The sequence below is a fragment of the Vigna unguiculata genome, chromosome 3, assembly GCF_037176805.1.
Source record: "Vigna unguiculata cultivar grain cowpea cultivar isolate G323 ecotype 2 chromosome 3, ASM3717680v1, whole genome shotgun sequence".
Taxonomy (NCBI): domain Eukaryota; kingdom Viridiplantae; phylum Streptophyta; class Magnoliopsida; order Fabales; family Fabaceae; genus Vigna; species Vigna unguiculata.
The window spans coordinates 18,780,930-18,799,248 of record NC_140794.1 but is presented as its reverse complement, the minus strand read 5'-3'; the positions used below and the strand labels follow the sequence as shown (position 1 = coordinate 18,799,248).

At 35.7% G+C, this 18,319-nt stretch overlaps 1 protein-coding gene across 4 annotated transcripts; it reads right to left on the bottom strand.

The window, feature by feature from the left end:
• Positions 1-453: 453 nt before the first annotated feature.
• LOC114177903 (MACPF domain-containing protein At1g14780-like) lies at positions 454-5,552 on the bottom strand. 4 transcript variants are annotated; one of them, XM_028063497.2, is made up of 9 exons: positions 5,333-5,552; positions 5,142-5,221; positions 4,779-5,056; positions 4,419-4,657; positions 3,791-3,992; positions 3,638-3,715; positions 3,371-3,554; positions 3,106-3,272; positions 454-1,290 (listed from the first exon to the last, which is right to left on the bottom strand). In XM_028063497.2, the coding sequence occupies exons 3-9, from the start codon at positions 5,031-5,033 to the stop codon at positions 586-588; spliced, it is 1,830 nt and encodes a 609-aa protein (XP_027919298.1). In that variant the 5' UTR covers positions 5,034-5,056; positions 5,142-5,221; positions 5,333-5,552; the 3' UTR covers positions 454-585. The 4 variants fall into 4 exon arrangements, with proteins under 4 accessions (XP_027919298.1, XP_027919297.1, XP_027919296.1 ...); XM_028063496.2 differs by having other exon boundaries at positions 5,146-5,221; positions 5,333-5,551; XM_028063495.2 differs by having other exon boundaries at positions 5,146-5,551.
• Positions 5,553-18,319: the final 12,767 nt, after the last annotated feature.

Here is an 18,319-nt window from a genome sequence, read left to right as displayed (position 1 = left end):
TCATCATTTGTTAACATATACTATCATATGAAAGATGAAAGCTTTAAAAGATCATGAATAAGGAAGAAAATAGAGTTTGAAAATGTACAAGAGCCTATTTTATTTAATTTTCCTTAATTTTTTACTTATTAGAAGAGCTTAGAGAAACTTTTCGTCAAATTAGACCCAAAATCATCTTGATATGTATAGTTCAACAGCCAAGGTTAAATAAATATTCTTTCATTTCTTAACATATTAGTATGTTGCTACAAAAGATTTGCAGTCTCCAGTTAAAATAGTTGTTTATCAATAGAAACATAAAATTAAAACGAGTTTCAACCATCTTCCATTAAAAAAAACTCTGAAGGCTGTCAGACCCAGATTGTTTTGCAACATATCTGGTTTACTTTGTATTTATCATTTTGGCCTTGTAAGTTAAACCACAACACTAATATGTATGCAGAAGTCGCGGAGTAGCGAAATTTGAATTTTGTATTGCCAATTGTCAACAGCCACTGATTTTGTATACTGTACTGTACAGAGCCTTTAGAATGAATATATACAAGTGATGTGTAGTTTCAAAACCATTTCAAGCAACACATGGAATCACCAATAATCTAGCAATGCAAACTTCACCTGTAATCCAATCTTACCACCATCAGTGACAAGCTTAGCAGCAGTTACCAACCAATGGCCAGGAGCATCATGTGGACCTCGCACCACCTCAGCTGTCTCCACGTATTTAAGAAGTTTACCAGAGCGAACTGGCACAGGTGGACCATCTGGATAAACACCAGAATTCAGTGCAGTTGGAGCCTGCTTTGGAGGACCAGTGTTGCCATGCTGTGTGAATGAAAATGTTGTGCTCAAATTTGTCAGAAAAGATGTTTTTCTTGAAGCCTCTGGAGCAGCAGACCACTCTAACTTCCGGATACTGCAATTCGGTATATGAGTGAACAGAAGACGCAGGTGAAGCACATTCCTTGGCCAACTTCCTTTGCTAAGGAGCTGTGCACCTGTAACAATATAAACACCTCCAGAACTGTTCAACCAGTTAGGGTCATGTTTAACCACTGCTGTGCACACATTTGAGAATCTCTTCCATCTTACTCGTTCCAGAAATTGATCACTCGAATCGTTATCGTCAGATCCTCGCCACATAGACGGCATGCTTGAGTTTGACGTTCTTGAAGAGAGGACCATTTTATTTGGAAGGCTAGAAAGATGATGTATATGCAAAGCAAGTCTATCACATTTCCTTCCCTCCAAGTACAAGCGCATACCAACCACAGGTTTTTGTTCACTTACCACCTGAAATTTTGTATACAAGACCACAATTAACAAGAGAATATGCTCCGCACCATAAGAATAAAGGATTGACTAGTTTCCAGAAACAGGTGAGATGAGAAAATAAAACATGGAAAAATCCCTGCAAATATGTGCAGCACATATCATGAAGATAACAGAAAGAATAACTCAGGAGGTGGCCAGGAGCTTGCATGACATTGCTCAAATATTATGACATTGTTGAACTGAGCGCATTTCTGAGCTTCCAAAATTATCAGAGGTGACCATTCACGTGATCCTCTAAAATGTATAAATCATCCACTTCCACTGTAGTCAGAAGCATGCAAGCTATGTTGACATCACAAAAGAAAGAAGACCAGACATTCTGGTTAAAACTCCGATGCTAAAGGGTTAAATAGCATGTAAGAATCAACTAGTAGGTGGTCTTTGAGATTCTTCAAAGGAAGCAGCTTGGACTTCTGTGAATTGAACATCTTAATGTAGGTCTGGTTTAGCAAATTTATTTTTGCTAACTTTCCTAGAGAGCTTTGGAAATATAAGCAGCTATTTCTCCTAAAAAGCATTATCAAACACATACTTAATCTTTTGCCTTTGACTACCTTGGCCACTTCTTTGGAAAGATAAATGTTGATGGAAAAATCAAATTTTACCAGTTAATCAGACGAAATACAGTGCAAATATCATCCATCGGTAAAGCTTGAAGTGATTTAAAACTAATTACCTAACATTTATACTTAAAAAAAAAATCTTGAAATCCGAAAGAAGCATATACACAAAGACAAGCCTTTTGGCACTTATGGAGATCAGCTACATGCATTAGCGGTCATCTAGGACACAGACTACAAACGGTCATCTAGGACACAACTACAGCTCCTCCACTAACGGTATTTGAGTTCGTCATGACTGAAACATAATCAATCATTGTTAACTAATAAGCATAATCAAATTGTGCATACTTCCATTCTCCAACTTTTTCTTCTACCAAACACATCCTTGATATCTATTCTTCTGTCTTTTATCTCTTCATTTCCTCTATAACCAAACGAGAAAATTTATTGTTAATTGTGCTTTTGTCCTTAAGCTTTGAGAATAGTCAGTTCACAAGAGGGAAATTATTTGGTCTAACAACTTCACCACTGTGCATCCTCTTAAATGCTTGTTTACCCTAACCTACAGTTTACTAACTAGCATGAAAAAGTAATAAAAATGTATGTATAGCATAACAGCAGAACCTAAATGGTGAGCATGTTCAATAGTTTTCCTCCGTATTTCTCAATACAAATACGTAAGATATATATACATAGATCATCTTGGAATGTCTTTCTAGATATGTTTCCAATACTTTCTAGTGTCTGTCACGGGACTTGGGCATGAACTAGTAGTTTTCAAATGTACTTTAAGATATAACCTCTTTCATCCCATATGCTTTGTTTGGCCTCTGAATCTTGGGAATCATCAAAAGATTTCTTAACGAGATTTACATCCTGATCCTATTTAATATCATTTCATTCAGACTCGTACAAGTCCAATTCCGTAACAATACACATGAAATAAGGTGTACAAGAAAACTCAAGAAGGGTAACATACCAACAGCTAACGTATCCAATAAAAGAATTAGGAAGGTTGAAAACAAAAGCTGGTTAAAGAATATCCAATTTTTTTACATCCCAGCTAAATTTGTCACAAGCCAGAAGTGAAAGGAGAAAGTCCTGACACTAATTAAGTATAAGCCTTCTATAAGAATATTAACCTCAAAGGTAGGAGTAAAGTCTAACATGCACAATATTTTCTCCTGCTCAAACACGGGAGTTAGAGTACCTGTGTAGAGATGATATGAAGCTTCGGACCCAGGAAACTAAATTGCAGTGAAGGGGAAGCAGTCTTTCTCCGCTGATGTCTGAGTGGCAGCTCACAAAACATGGGTGCCCATTGCCTCGGAATTTGAAACTCCAAAAAGTATTGTAAATCATCAAGAGAAGGCTTGTCTGCAAAGAGTAAAAGTATATCAATAGTATTTAGGCGGAAAATGTATTTAGATATGCAGTAGATTACGGAAACAATGTTAAATCAGATTAGAACATACAGCGTAGATACAGATTGATTGCATGACTAAGATATCCACTTCCCGGAATTCCTGTCAGAAGTGAGGAAATAGGAACAAACTTGAAGAGGATTGCGTCAGGGTTAGAAGGCACTGTCTGAAGCCAATTTGAGTGACTGTGTTTGAACATATCTCCTCCCCTTTTTGAACAAATAATAGTGAGTCCCTGCACAAGGATAAAGCAATTTAGTCACAACCCTAGAACATCTTTTTATTTCAAATTATAATTATTTCTCTTTCGTGGCTTACATCCTTGCTTGATGTTTCTGAAATACTAGTGAACTGCATTGTGTTTGATTGCATCACACGGTTAAAGACCTCAGGGACCTACACGAATAGAGAGAATGCATCAACGGAAAAGTAACAAATATGTTAAAAGTTACAGAAAATATATCACTTTACCTTCTGTTTTCCATCTGCCGTCTTCCCCTGTAGTAAAGAAGGGCTTCTCACATCTGAGAAAAGAAAATCTCCAAGATCCTCTAAATGTCTCCTTAGATCACCAGGAGGAATTTTTGATGAATGCTTTTGTTTGACACAAATTACATCTTGACCTCCTACAGCCATACCCACTATTATGTGTGTACCATATGTCTGTATGAACCTGCCTAACAAAATTGATTAGCATCATGTTCTTATCAACCAACCAACCATGCACCACTCAAACTGTCAACAACACAGTTACTAGGCCAAACAGTTTCACCCAAAAAATAAATAAATGAATTAAAACATAAACACAGAAACTGACATCAACTGAAACAGGTGCTACCAAGGAGAGTAGGAGACATAACTGTCTAAAAGGTAATTTGAGCCTCACGCGGAAGATAAGAAAATACTGCAGTTTTTTTATTAATTACCATTGTAGGATGATCAAAATAATGAAGGATCAAAAACCGGCAACAAATTGAATATATCAAATTCAATCTCACTAGAACTTATAGAAAGTGCGGATACGCATTTTTACATAGGGAAAACAAAGATGCCATATCTGTCTATGCGCCAAAGATTGCTTGTAGCAGCTTAGTGTTACCTAGACAACGAAGCTGGATCCCACTGAGCCGGAACAGACTTCTTTACCTCTTCTTGCAGAATGAGTGGAGAAGCAGTGAGGTGCAAATAGTAGAGTGAAATGAAATACCCATCAAAAGCAAGGTATTTTATGTCAGCAGCATCACGAAACCAATCACCAGTCAAATCGAAAAGCGCATTAAAATACCCAGAAGGAACTTTCCCTTGCACTGCCGATTTCTGATTAAGCAACTCAGACATCTGCAACAAGAAGAGAACCGCATATTAACTAAAAAAAAATGCACAAAAGAACACAGATCTTAATTCAAAACTGAAATCTGCTTCTTATAACAGTAACATAAAGATGAAAAGGAAAAAGGACCTGGTTGAATTCAAGTACATCAGACTTGAAGCGTATTCTATCCCCTTTATCACACCGAATATTCTCAGAAACCGCTTTAATGGTAACTCCTCCAGTCCCAGGAATCAAGATATCCCTCTTGTTATGTTCATCAAGCACCACCAACCTCTCTCCACGAATCCCCTTTGCAAACCTCAACCGAAAATCACTGGCCATATCGAACCCTTTCCCCAGACACTCCAATGCCACCATCTCAACACTATTCTCCCCCGCCATCTTCTCAACCCAAAATCAGTTCACTGATTCAAAAAAAAAATAATAATAAATAAATAAACAGAGAAAGAGAGAAAGGTGTTGGCTTTGGTTTAATGTTACGGTGCCTACCCACCCCAATTCAAATGGCTTAGCTATGGCAAGTGGGGTGTGGGCCAATATAGAAAAGATGCTGTCTTCGGTGGTTTTTTCTGAATGGGTATTGTAAGATGTGGATGGAAGATTCAGAGAAGAAGACGGAATCAGTGAACGTAACGCAGCTTTTAGCGAGGAGAGTTAAAAAGAAGGAAAAAAAAAAGTACCTAGGTTTGATTAGGATGAAGAAAAGAAGAGTTGAGAGGAGGTAGCCAGTGAGGTAGCTGCTATGCAAGGGCGAACGAAGAAAGGGTTGAATTGAATGTAATTGTTGGAGTTTGACTGTGTCAGTTGTATTATTGTGAAAATAGCAATGAGATGGTGAAAGAATAATATTTATGTGTATGTTTGAAAAGAATTGGTAACGCTCTGTCAACTCAAGCTTGTGATGCATTTTGCCGTTACTTTACTCTCTCTCTCTCTCTCTCTCTCTCTCTCTCTCATTGGACTTCACCTACTGCTTATGCTTTATGGTTTCACCAGTTTGGACTATTCCCAATACTAACACCAAGACGCAACAACGGAAGGCTGAAGGGGACCAGTCTCCCATGTTTCTTTATCCGTCTGTTCAAGGCCACGCACGGGACACACATTTGAAAAATTGACCTCTTTTTTTCATGGCCCTAACCGATAAACCAGTTTAACAATTCTTTATACAATTCCCAATGCGACCGATAATCTTTCTTAACTATCATTTACTTCATTATCTCTGTTTCTATATTTTAAGCAGTGTAAAACTTTGTTTAATCAATTTCTAGAAACATCACATGTCATGTCATATATATATTACCGCATGAATCATGCTGGAAAGTCAAATAGAATTTGTTTTCCTCCAATATTTGGTGTAGCATATTAAATTTAAAACTTTAAATTACAAATTAGATTGGAATGGCTATTGCAGAGGTTCAATTTCGCAGGTTTTAATTTTCTAGAAATTTAGAATTAGAGAATATAGTATGATATATTTTTTAGAAAATATCATTCTTATCCTTAGATTTTTTGGAAATAGAATATAACTAAGTTTCCGTAAAATCATTTTTATGGATTTAAAAGCAAACTTTTTAAAATTAAAATAATTTTTATTAAAAAGTTTACCATATACATCTGTATATAACTTGAAGAATGCTAAGCAGTACAATCCTTAAATGGATATAAAAACAAACCGTTACCATAAATTAAATACAACATCATTACAAGAACTTGTTATTATTAATAGTAATTCTATTCGATTAGATATAGCAATATCTCATCAAGATCTTTAAAGTAAAAATTTATAGTCATTCTCATTACATTTTCAACGAATGGATGAATTTTTTTTATTTTAATATTAATAATTAATTTTTATAAGAAATATAAAATATTTAAAAATAAATCATAATTATATATATTTTTTAAAGTCGAGTATCAAACAATAATTAAATAAAAAATTATAAAATATTACACAATCATACAAATAAAATTTAGTACAAACTAAAATATCCATTAATTTTAAAAATATTAATGAAATAAAGTTGATAAAGTTCAAATATTTTTTAAAAATATTAAAAGAAAACAAATAAGTTTAGAAATATTTTAGATGTCTCTTTAATTTTTTCTTTAAAATATAATGAAATCCTTTTTTATACATTAATAAAGATATATACTACTTAAATAAAATTACACAGAAAAAAATCAAATCAATAATAATTTGAATTTAAACATGTATATTTCATCTTTTAAACTTCATGACAATGAAATTAAATTATTGCATTATAGGAAATGAAAGGTTGTTATACAATTGTGATGGTAAAATTACATTTATCAGAATGAGTTAAAAATAATTATATAAAAAATTATTAAAATAATAGTCTACATGATAAAAAAAATATTAAAAAAGAGTATAAATGATCAAATATGCCCTAAAAACAATTTGATACATCATGGAAAAAAATTATACAAAGGAAAAATGTATAATTAAGGATATGATAAGATAGAAAGTACTTTAAAATTTTGAGAAAATTTTCTAGATATCAAAATGGTTGAATCATTAAAAGATAATGAAAAATGTTTGATCAAAAGAAAAAGTTCTACAAATGAAACAAAAATTATTGATCAAGGAGAATAAAGATAAGTTTTTTTTGAAATTACATAATAAATGAAGTGTTTACGTGATAAAACACTTGAAATTAATAAAATCAAACATTCTCATGTGAAAAAAAATAAAAATTCTAAAAATGGTGTAGAAATTACCAAATGTAAGATCTGAAAACTATTTGAATCACTCAAAGTGATAATACACCATTTGAACATAATTACACAAATAAAAAAAAATGCAATCAAGATTGTGATAAGAGGGAAAGTGCCTTTGAGAATTGAGTAGATCTTTTCAATATAGAATAAGCCAAATTGTACTATAGGGGTCGAACAAGCCGATAACTTAACTTCCACAAATAAGAAATACGTTGGATACCTGGCGGTATAACGAAAATGGATATAGGAAACTTGGAACCTGTGTACTCAGGAAACTAAGAAAGTCGGGAACTTCCCGAATTAAAAGATGGACAAGATACTTGTTACTAGGGTCGGCTGAAAGGTAAAGCAAGTAAAACATTTGCTTTAGGTCTTAAGGATAAGAAGGCCTAAAAAATTACTACTAATATTTCTCTATTAAATTAATTATAAAATTATGTTTAAGAAAAAAAGGCCTCAAAATTTTTTTAGTACTAATTAATATATCTCTATTAAACTGATTATAAAATTATGTTTAAGATTAAAAAAAGTCTAAAAAATATATTTTATTACTAATATAGCTCAATTAAATTAATTATAAGATTATGTTTGGCAATAAAATTTAATTAAATTATTATTAGTGTATGTTAATTTTTATTGGTAATATAAATGATAATTAATGAGTTAAAACATTTTTTTAGCAAATTATAATTTTGTTTACGAGGAAGTGAATGATTAACTCTCTTTATTCTCTTATTTGAATTCTATTTTATACTTTTATCGGTGTATCATAAGGAATTTGATTTGTCTATAGATTTCTCCGGATTGGATCAAAAACATTTCTTGAATGAGTTATTGAACTCTAGGGATGAATCGAAAAAGCACTCTTTATTGGTTCTACCTCCTCTTTTTTATGAAGAGAATGAATCTTTTTATCGAAGGATCATAAAAAAATGGGTCCAGACCTCTTGCAGAAATAATGTGGAAGATCTAAAACCTAAAATAGTTGTATTTGCTAGCAACAACATAATGGAGGTAGTCAATCAATATAGATTGATCCGAAATTGACTTCTCTTACCTCTCCTTACCTTATTTTCTTCTGATGGTCCTTTTTCTAGGGTTTTGGCATATCACATCCCTTAAATCTCTTGAATCTCATGCTGCTTGTGTGTACCAATTTTTTCGTCCTCATTTCTGGTTAGTATGTTTTTTCTTTCTATTTGTGTTGCTATTTTTATTCCATTTTGGATTTGTATAAGAATTGGAAATGTGTTTCTTTTGCCTAGCTGTGTTTCTTTTACATATATCTTGAGGATAAACTAAATTTTTTTACAAAACTATTAATTAGATTATGATTTATTCTTTTGGTGGATAATAGATTAATTAGAGCATAATTCACAGTTGAGTTTGTTGTAAAAAGATAATTCAAGTTTAGGGAAAAAACAGACTTACTATCGAGTTTAGAAGAGAAATATTTTTTGTAATTATTTTTATTAATGATTAATTTTAAAATAAACAACTTTGCAAGTTTGTAAAAAATTTGAGACTTATGAACGAAAAAGAGACTTCAAACTTCAAGATACTACAAGTCTACTATCGAGTTTATTTTCTTGACAACCAGAACCAAGTTCTATTGTTTTAATTCATTCGTTTTATATATTTATCTTTAGAGGTGTTTTATATATTATCCTTTTTTATTTCATATAAAAGTATATAAATATGTCAACTAGAAAATTTGAATCAGACTATTCAAAAATTCAAAAGAAAAGAATAATTGATACTTTGCAAAAAAAAAAAGGAGCTATGAACAAAAAAGAGCAATGTCTTGTGTATTACGATGTGTAGACATTTCATTTTGAAAGAAAAATGCTTAAACCTTGAAAAATCTTTAAAACATGATAATTTATTGGATATTGATGGATTTGATTTAATTTCAGAATTAAATATCCTAAGGAAAATTATAGGTTTGTAAAATGATAAACCAATTGACATTCTTAATTATATAAAAAGAATAAATTCTTTTCCAAATCCATATATAACATATAGAATAATGTTAGCAATTTTAGTGTCAGTTGTTTCAGCCGAAAGGAGTTTCTCAAAGCTAAAGATAATAAAAATCATTTAAGATCAATAATGTTTCAAGACAGATTAAACGAATTAGTCCAATTATCTATTAAGAAAGAAATGTTAAATTAAATTAATTATGACAATTTAATAAATAATTTTTGCATAAAAAAAAGCTCAAAAAATATTTTAAATAAAAGACCTCATTTTTTACATAAAATAGAATTAATCATAGAATGTCCAAAAGGATCTAGGCTTGTAGTGTAAGTCCAATTAGACCTTATCAAACCTAATTAGACTTGATCAAATGTCCAAAGCTTGGGCCACATAAGTAAGTAAAATGATCAAAAGTCAAATAGATTTCCATAAATATAGGTGGACCCAAGTAATTCAAGACATGCAATTCATCAGTATCCTAATCAGAGATGTAACTTTTGAGAGCTTTGCTGACTTGATCATCAGAGTCCCTATTTGTAGATACAACCCCGTTTCATGGCCTCCGTAAGAAAGCAGATGACGAACACTTAGTAGACAGACAAGACTGTTGAGCTTTCATTCGAGAAATCTGAAGACTATGGTAAGATACTGTTTGGGTCTCATAATAATCTCATATTGTCCATGCATGAACAATTGGAGCCCACCGTGGGGTCTAGTGATATCTTACAAAGCACAACTAGAGATTTCTCAAGATGGTTTCCACACGTAGTCAAGTAGTAGGAATGAAAAATGTCAGACCATCCCTGCAATCTTGGAAAGATAGGCTGAGATGTAGACGGAGTTTGCTGAGTTCAAAAAACGTAGCGCGGAAGAAATGGAGGTCCTAGGGCAGGAGAAATCTCGCCTCAGAAGGAAGATAGTGGTCGAGACAACTAATGACAAAGACAAGGAGAAGGATATTCATGTTGAATCAAAGACTCCTATGTATAACAACACTCACATGACAAAAGAAGAAAGTGAATACAACCCCACCCCTCGTACCACAACCACCACACACATCACCACCACCCACAAGACCAAGCACTGATATCCCTTCATCGACGGCATCACCAAAATCCCTCTTCCCAAGCAATGGAAAACCTTCACTTTAGAATAGTATGGTGGGGACACAGATCCATATGAGCACGTGAAGATCTATGTCACCCAAGTTGGCCTCTATTCAACAGAAGATGTCATTATGTACAAAGCCTTCCCCACAATTCTTAAGGGGTTAGCCCTGGAATGGTTCACCACTCTCACCTAGTGACGTCCTTGTTACTTCTCAATGTTAGACATGAAAAAGACGAGAGGTTGAAAGCTTTTATCGATAGGTTCAGTAAGATAGAGCTAAAAATCAAGAATTTAACCAAGGATGTCGTCCTACAATACATGGTAATGGCCCTCAAGCCAGACCCTTTCGTCGACAACCTGTGCCTAAGACCCCCAACCACCATGCATGAGCTAAGGTTGCGAGCTGCGAATTACATACGTGTGGAGGAAATGAAAGAGTTAAGAAGAAAATTCCGCAAAGAATTTCAACAAGGTGAGAGGAAAGGAGCCGACAAGATGTCGTTGAAAGCCGAACCTTGACTTCGAGATCCTAAACTGCCTAGATACTCAACGTATTCGTCCCTCAGTGTGTCATGCTCACGAATCCTAGAAGAAGCCTTGCAGGTCGATCTTATAGCCCCTCCATGCAAGTCTTTAAATCGACCAAATGCTGACATGTCCAAATAATGTAAGTATCATCGTAATAGTTGTCACACCAAAGATGAATGCAAGGCCCTGTAGGATAAGATCGAAAAGCTAATCGTTTCATCCACCTAAAGCGCTTTGTGACGAGAGAAGACGAGGGTAATTCAAGAGTCGGTTACAAGAGTTATGATTATCGACAAGACCATATAAGCAACAAAGATAGGAATGACAAAAAAGAGGAGGTAACCCCTCAAGGGAACAACCTATCCAGCGATAGGCCACCATTAAGGGGCACGATAAACACAATATTCGGCAGATTTGCAAAGGGAGGCTCGTTAATGTAATGTCCCTGCTGGAAATTATTTAAATAAAATAATTAAAAAGATAATTGAAATTCAAACATCATAATTTATTATTCCCAAACGCAAGAAAATTTGAAAATTATTCGACATGCTTAAAATTAAATGAACTAGTTTATAAAGATATTACAAGTTCCAATAAACCACCAGTCTAAACGAAACATAATTAAAATCCCTACTCAAGAGTCCCAAGCTAGCCCCCTCTTTATCGCTATGCATCAACAACATCACCAAGAATATCATCTGCTCCAATATGATAAGTCACACAATCATCACCAATCACAAACAAAAAGGGTGAGCTCATAATAATTAACATAAAAGTTAATAACATCAATATACACCCAACTATTATATTCTACTTAGTTCTTGGCCAAGACCTTAATACCCGAAGACTTTTCAACCTTCAATTCACACAAAATAATTGACCATGAACTCAGGATATATGATGCTCCAACGAACCTGCCCGCTCGTGGTCCTGTCTCTACGGACTCCCCACTCGTAGTCCTGCCTCTACGAATCTCCTCGCTCGTGGTCCAACTCTACGAGCCTCATTTCCCGTAGTCTAACACACGTGATCCACCAGCTACGAATCTCACCTGCTCGCAACATCTCTCAAGTGTGAGCACGGAACATATGAACCTCCCCGCTCGTATTCCTCCACGAGAGTATCAAGATATGAACCTCCCCGCTCATATCATCACGTGTTCACCACCATCCATGATCTTACCCGCTCTTGGCACAACATCTCCCGATTCAAGTCTCACATCACAGCACACAAACACATGCAAGAAAAACCCAATATCTATAGCGTTATCGCCTGGCGCTGCCTAAGCGCTGCTAAACGAAAATACTGCGCAGACCGTCTGGCGGGACACCCTCGTTGCCAGGCGCCAAGCCCACTCTAGAGCCCTTGTTTCACGGCTATCGCCTGGCGGGTCACCACTCTCCGTCAGGCGCCCCTCACTCTAGGGACCTCTCTGACCCTTTTTTCACCTAACAATATTCCCTATCCCATCAGGCGCTATACCAATAGCGTGTTGGTTACTCGTTTAACATCTCGACCCGTTTAATGTACCCAATAGCTCAGAGATAGGTATCGCACTAACTATGTACAAGTCTTTATTTTGCAGCCAACACAAGGTTCCAGCTATGTTATTATGCAGTTTAATAACATAAGACCACGATTGCATATCCATTTATACTCATGCCAACACTTTAACATTTTCCAACAACCACCTCCTATACGAATCCAATTCCAGTAATCAATTCTAATCAAATTCTTATGTGGTAACATTCTAATTACCTCAGGCATAAAAAAAACAGATTCATTTATCAAACAGTAGTTCCCAACACCGAATTTCAATGTATTACATCCAACCCATGGTTTCATCTTTCAAGTCTATTTTCACCCTCCTCTCATACTCCCTGATCCATCTTAGCATTTTTATCATTTGCAGTATTTTCAATTACCCTCATAAAACCCAAAATGCGCATAAGCAATTAAAACAATAATTAACTCTATTGTCTTGCCTATCGCCTGGCAACATATTCTCCCTGCCAGGCGACACATAGTATTCTAGCAAGCCCTGATTTATGTCGCACCAACAACACAACCTAAAATCCCCAATTCGTATTTCAATCGATTTCTTACATGAACTCAGACCAATTTTTGTCTCCCCTTTTCCATTAACTTCCACTAAAATTTTACAACTCAAGAAATCGAATCAATGAACCATCTCCCAAACCCTAACAAGGTTGTCGCAATTGAACATTTCTCATTCAATCCCCAAGATTCATACCCACACACCAACACACTTTAACATTCGTAAATTTCACACGTTTCATGAACTCACATTGTGCACATAAACAATCCTAGAGAATCCAACCAATCACAAGATCCAAAGAGATGTATAAAACATTCCAAGCTTGCATCGCCTGGCGGGCTCACCCTTTCTGCCAGGCGGTTCATCTAGAAAACCTAGAATTGAGTTCATCACTCATACGTCGCCTAGCGGCACATTCAAAGTTGCCAGGCACTTTCTGGGAATTTTTCTAGAAACACGAAAACAAGACGAGTTTGATTATGCAAAGGCACTATATGTACACATCACAATACGAAAATAGTTACAACATATGTATAAACGAAAAGGAACTCCCCTAACCTGGATTACTAGCTTGTCTTGATGATTCTTAGTCCTTCTTCTTTGACTACCAATGTCCTCCTTAGCTTTTCCTTCGTCCAATTCCTTTTGCCCACTCAATAGCCATTGTGGTTGCTTTGTAAAACCTCTCTTTCTAGCACTAACGAAAATCCAGCTCCCTTGGTTGCCCCTTCTTGCAACTAGGGTTCCTCTGCCCTTTCACATTCATGCCAAAAGAAATTTTGATAAAAAAAGAAAGTTTTCTTCTCTTTTAGCAAGGTTTGAACACAGCCATTCAATTGCAAAGCAAGTGCACAACCAATTCAACCAATTCATGTTTTGTGATAATTCCTGCACTTCTAGGAATATAATATCACGCACCACTGTAAAACATATCATTAAAATAACACACAATTTGGCATACATAGGACTTGAACCGAAGTTCTCTCAACACAACCAAGTACTCTCAACCAATTGAGCTAGTACTTCTCCACATCATAAAGGCTAATAATTAATGTCATAAAGATTTCCATTACCTGCATTTATTAAATAATTATTTAAATTCCCCGGGTCTTACAGTTAACGTCGGTTAGAAAATGATACCTCAGGAGGATATAGTCAGTCAATGTTATAACACATGCATTCAAGTGTTGAAGAATGCCGCCAATCACATTCACAAACGCCGACTTTCAAGGCATAGACCCGAACCAAGATGAGCCTATGGTGATCACCATAGAGGTTGAAATTTTATGGTAAAAAAGGTATTCATTGACCAAGGAAGTTCAGTGGATATTCTCTATTGGAAGACATATAAAAATTTGTAGTTACTAAAGGAAGTTATGATCCCTTACGATAAGCTCATATATGGATTTTTAGGAGAAAGAGTGTGTACAAGAGGATACGTTGATTTACACACAATATTTCGCGAAGGGAACCAAACGAAGACCATACCTGTGTGTTTCTTAGTCATTGAAGAGCATATTTACTACAATGTCCTATTAGGTAGGTCGTTTATAAATACACTAGGAGTCATGATATCAACTCTCCACCTTGCTATGAAGTTTCCATCAGCATCAGGAGAGATTATCACCATCCATGAAGATCAAAAATTGACCAAAAAATGCTACTTTGCCAGCCTACGACGACAAGAACTAACCCTTGCAACAATCAACGTTGAGCGAGCACCCGACACAAGAGCCTTCTTAATAGGAGAGGGCCTTAACCCTCAGATAGGGACTCATTCAAGAATAGATCTTTGGGGAGAGACTAAAACTTGCCTTGATCTGTAGAAAGAAACTTGAAAGTTGGATCGACCTTAAGTTCGAAAGGAGAAACCTTAATGAAATGCATATTTGTTCGCTTGGTCCGTTACGAACCTCCCTGGAGTAGATTCTAGTGTAGTTGTCTATAGGTTGTCAATGTTGAAGGAAGCCTGGTATATGTCCCAAAAGAAAAGAAAGTTAAGGGAAGAGCGAAGACAAGCGGCTAAGGTAGAGGTTGCAAAACTTTTGGACGCCAGATTCGTAGGAGTAGCTTAATACACCACTTGGCTTGCCAATGTGGTACTGGTAAAGAAATCTAGAGTCAATGAGATATAAGGATTGATAGGAAGATTAACAACAATATCATGATTCCTGCCTCGACTAACCGACAAGACAAGGCCCATGATCAGGCTACTTAAGAAATCTGCAAAGTTTACTTGGGGAGATGAATGTCAGAGCATGTTTGAACAACTAAAAGAAATGCTAGTCCCTCCACCAATCCTACGGAAGTCAGATACCACTATCCCCATACTGGTCTACATCATAGCAATAAAATATACAATTAGTGCAACGCTAGTATAAGAGGTTGATGGAAAGCAGGAACTTGTTTACTTCGTTAGTCAAACACTGCAAGATCCAGAAATGCGATACCAAATGGTAGAAAAGATAGCCCTTTTCCTATAACCACGACAAGGCAACTCAAACCCTCCTTCCAAAAGCACATGCATGCATATAGATGATAACAACGATGCTTAAATGAATCCATACATACAATATCTAAAAATCGGAACCATACCAAATCCAAAAGATAACTAATGGGTGAGGAAGGCAACACGATAGACACTAATAGTAGGAGAGTTGTACAAAAGAGGTTATAACCAACGATTGTTGAAGTGTGTCACGACGAGTAAGCAGGGTACATAACAAATGAAATACACAAGGGGATCTACGAATATCATTCCAGATTATGAAGCATGACAAATTGCATACTACACGCCGAATATTTCTGGCCGACAATGGAAGTGGACTACCATGACTTTGTCAAAAATGCATACCTTGTTAGAAGCACGGTAACATCACACACATTAAGCAAGAAGAGCCATATCATGTCTATTTCCCCTAATCATTTACCAAATGGAGAATGAATATATTAGGACCATTCACCCCCGAAAAAGGGTAAGCCAAATTTCTCATAGTAGGTATTGACTACTTCACAAAGTGGATTGAAGCTCAACCATTAGCCACAATCACAGAAGAACAAGTACAACAATTTGTATAGAAGAACATTATATACCACTATGGGGTAATGCATACCATCATCACAGACAATGGCTGATAATTCATTGATAAATAATTTTATACAAACTTGGGCATAAAGCACATTACCAATTCTATGGAGCACCCGCAATGTAACAGGCAAGTTAAGGCTGCCAACAAAGTAATTCTAGTGGAACTAAAGAAAAGACTGGATTCTTTAAAAGAGATGGCCTGAAGAATTGTAAGAAATCCTATGGGCATATAGATGTTACCCCCCCCCCCCCCTCAATCCTTGACCCATGAATCACCATTTAGCTTAGTATACTACACAAATGTCATGATCCCGATTGAAATCGCTACGATGGAAGAATTACCATGAAGATCACAACCAGGAAAGTCTCAATGCCAACTTGGATCTCTTGGTTGAGTTGAGCGAGAAAGCATAGATTAGAAACATGGAGATCAAACAGAGGGCAACACGCAAATACAATTCCAAACTTCAACCGCGAACATTCGTGAAAAGGGACCTCATATAGCGGATGGTGAGCAACACAAGTAAAAACGATGACAAGTTTTCTGCTAATTGGGAAGGACCATTCAAGGTGCAAGAAGATGTCAAAGGTAGAAAATATAGGTTGGAACAACTATCTGGAGAGTCTATACCAAATACTTGGAATGTAACAGACCTAAAATTTTATTTTAGTTAAACATTCACCAACAAATTGTAAAGACAACACTAAATGTAACATTGGGTATACTTTTTTCCCTCATTTGGTATTTTTCCCTAAGGAGAATTTGTGCCAAAGAGTTTTTAATTAGGCACCCCTATCAATAAACAAGGGTTTTTTTTTCTCTTAAGATCATCTTAAGAATACAAGTTATAGTTGAACATTCCATGTCGCTTTTGCCTACGCGGTCTTGGTTGAACAAAATTTTATCTAATGTTCTTTACCTCCTACTTAGGTGGTCCTGGTTGAACAAAATTTTATTTCCTGTTCCCTGTCGCCTACTTAGGTGGTTCTGGTTAAACAAAATTTTATCTCTCGTTCCCTACCACCTACCCATGTGGTCCTGGTTGAACAAAAATTTATATCGTGTTCCTTGCCGCCTACCTAGGTGGTCCTAGTTGAACATAATTTTATCTTGCATTCCCCGTCGCTTACCTAGGCAGTCCTGGTTGAACAAAATTTTATCTCGCGTTCCCTCCTGCCTACCTAGGCGGTCTTGGTTGAAAAAACATTATTTCGCTTACCTAAACAGGCATAGAAGTTAAATTATTTAATGATATCTACATAGATGATATAAACTAAATTATTCGACCACACAAGCAACCTGCAATTGACTATATCGTACAAACAATTCGTGAAAAGAAAAGTTGTTAAATTCAAAGTAATTGGACATGACAACCGAAAGGATAACAAACTAGAGCACAAAAAATACAAGTTATTACAAAGTTTCTCCTCTAAAGGCCATTAAAAAAAAACTAAATATTATCATAAAGTCCATGACAAAGTTCAATTTCCTAAATGCAAAATAAGCGAAAGGTCCATTATCGACCAAACAAAAGACAATGGAACAGCCAAAAGGATGTGATCACACATTAACAACGTCCTCCTCTTCATTAGCCATATCTGTCTCCAAACAATAGTTGTCTCTAGGTCCTCCATGGCCTTCAAAACCTCAATCTCATCTTCATCAAGGAGGCGATTATCATAGATGTCTTTGTTTACGTCAAAGTGAGCACTCTCTACGAATACTCTGTTTTATAAGAACACCGCCTGTTGCAAGCCCTTTTGAAAACCATTAATATGTTCCATCACCACATACTTCTTTAGATCCTTCAATTCTACCTCTATACCTCCATACTTCTCCTTCCATTCATCAATGTCGGCCTCTAAATCCTTCACTCTCTCCTTCCCCTTTTTCTTTGAATCTAGGAACCTCACCTTCCAAGTGGCCAGACGTTTCTTCTCGGCTTCCAACACCTCCTCCCTCTTAGCCCAAGCCGCCTTATCCTCGTCATATTTGGCTTGTATGAGCCTTAGATCCTTATCAATTTTCGCCTTATCACCATCTTTCAACTCCTTCTACAACATACCGCCAACTCTATGACTAAACACCAACATCTTACTACTAAACTCCACCAACGCTCAAATAACAGCATTTGGCTCCATGTCATCCAATGACTTCAT

Excerpts from the sequence above, each read along its gene's own strand:
- LOC114177903 (XM_028063497.2), bottom strand. The coding sequence starts at position 5,033 with ATGGCGGGGGAGAATAGTGTTGAGATGGTGGCATTGGAGTGTCTGGGG. Across the intron at positions 3,555-3,637 it reads CAGAAACATCAAGCAAGGAT|GGACTCACTATTATTTGTTC; the intron begins GTAAGCCACGAA and ends ATCCTTGTGCAG. Across the intron at positions 1,291-3,105 it reads TTCATATCATCTCTACACAG|GTGGTAAGTGAACAAAAACC; the intron begins GTACTCTAACTC and ends ACAAAATTTCAG.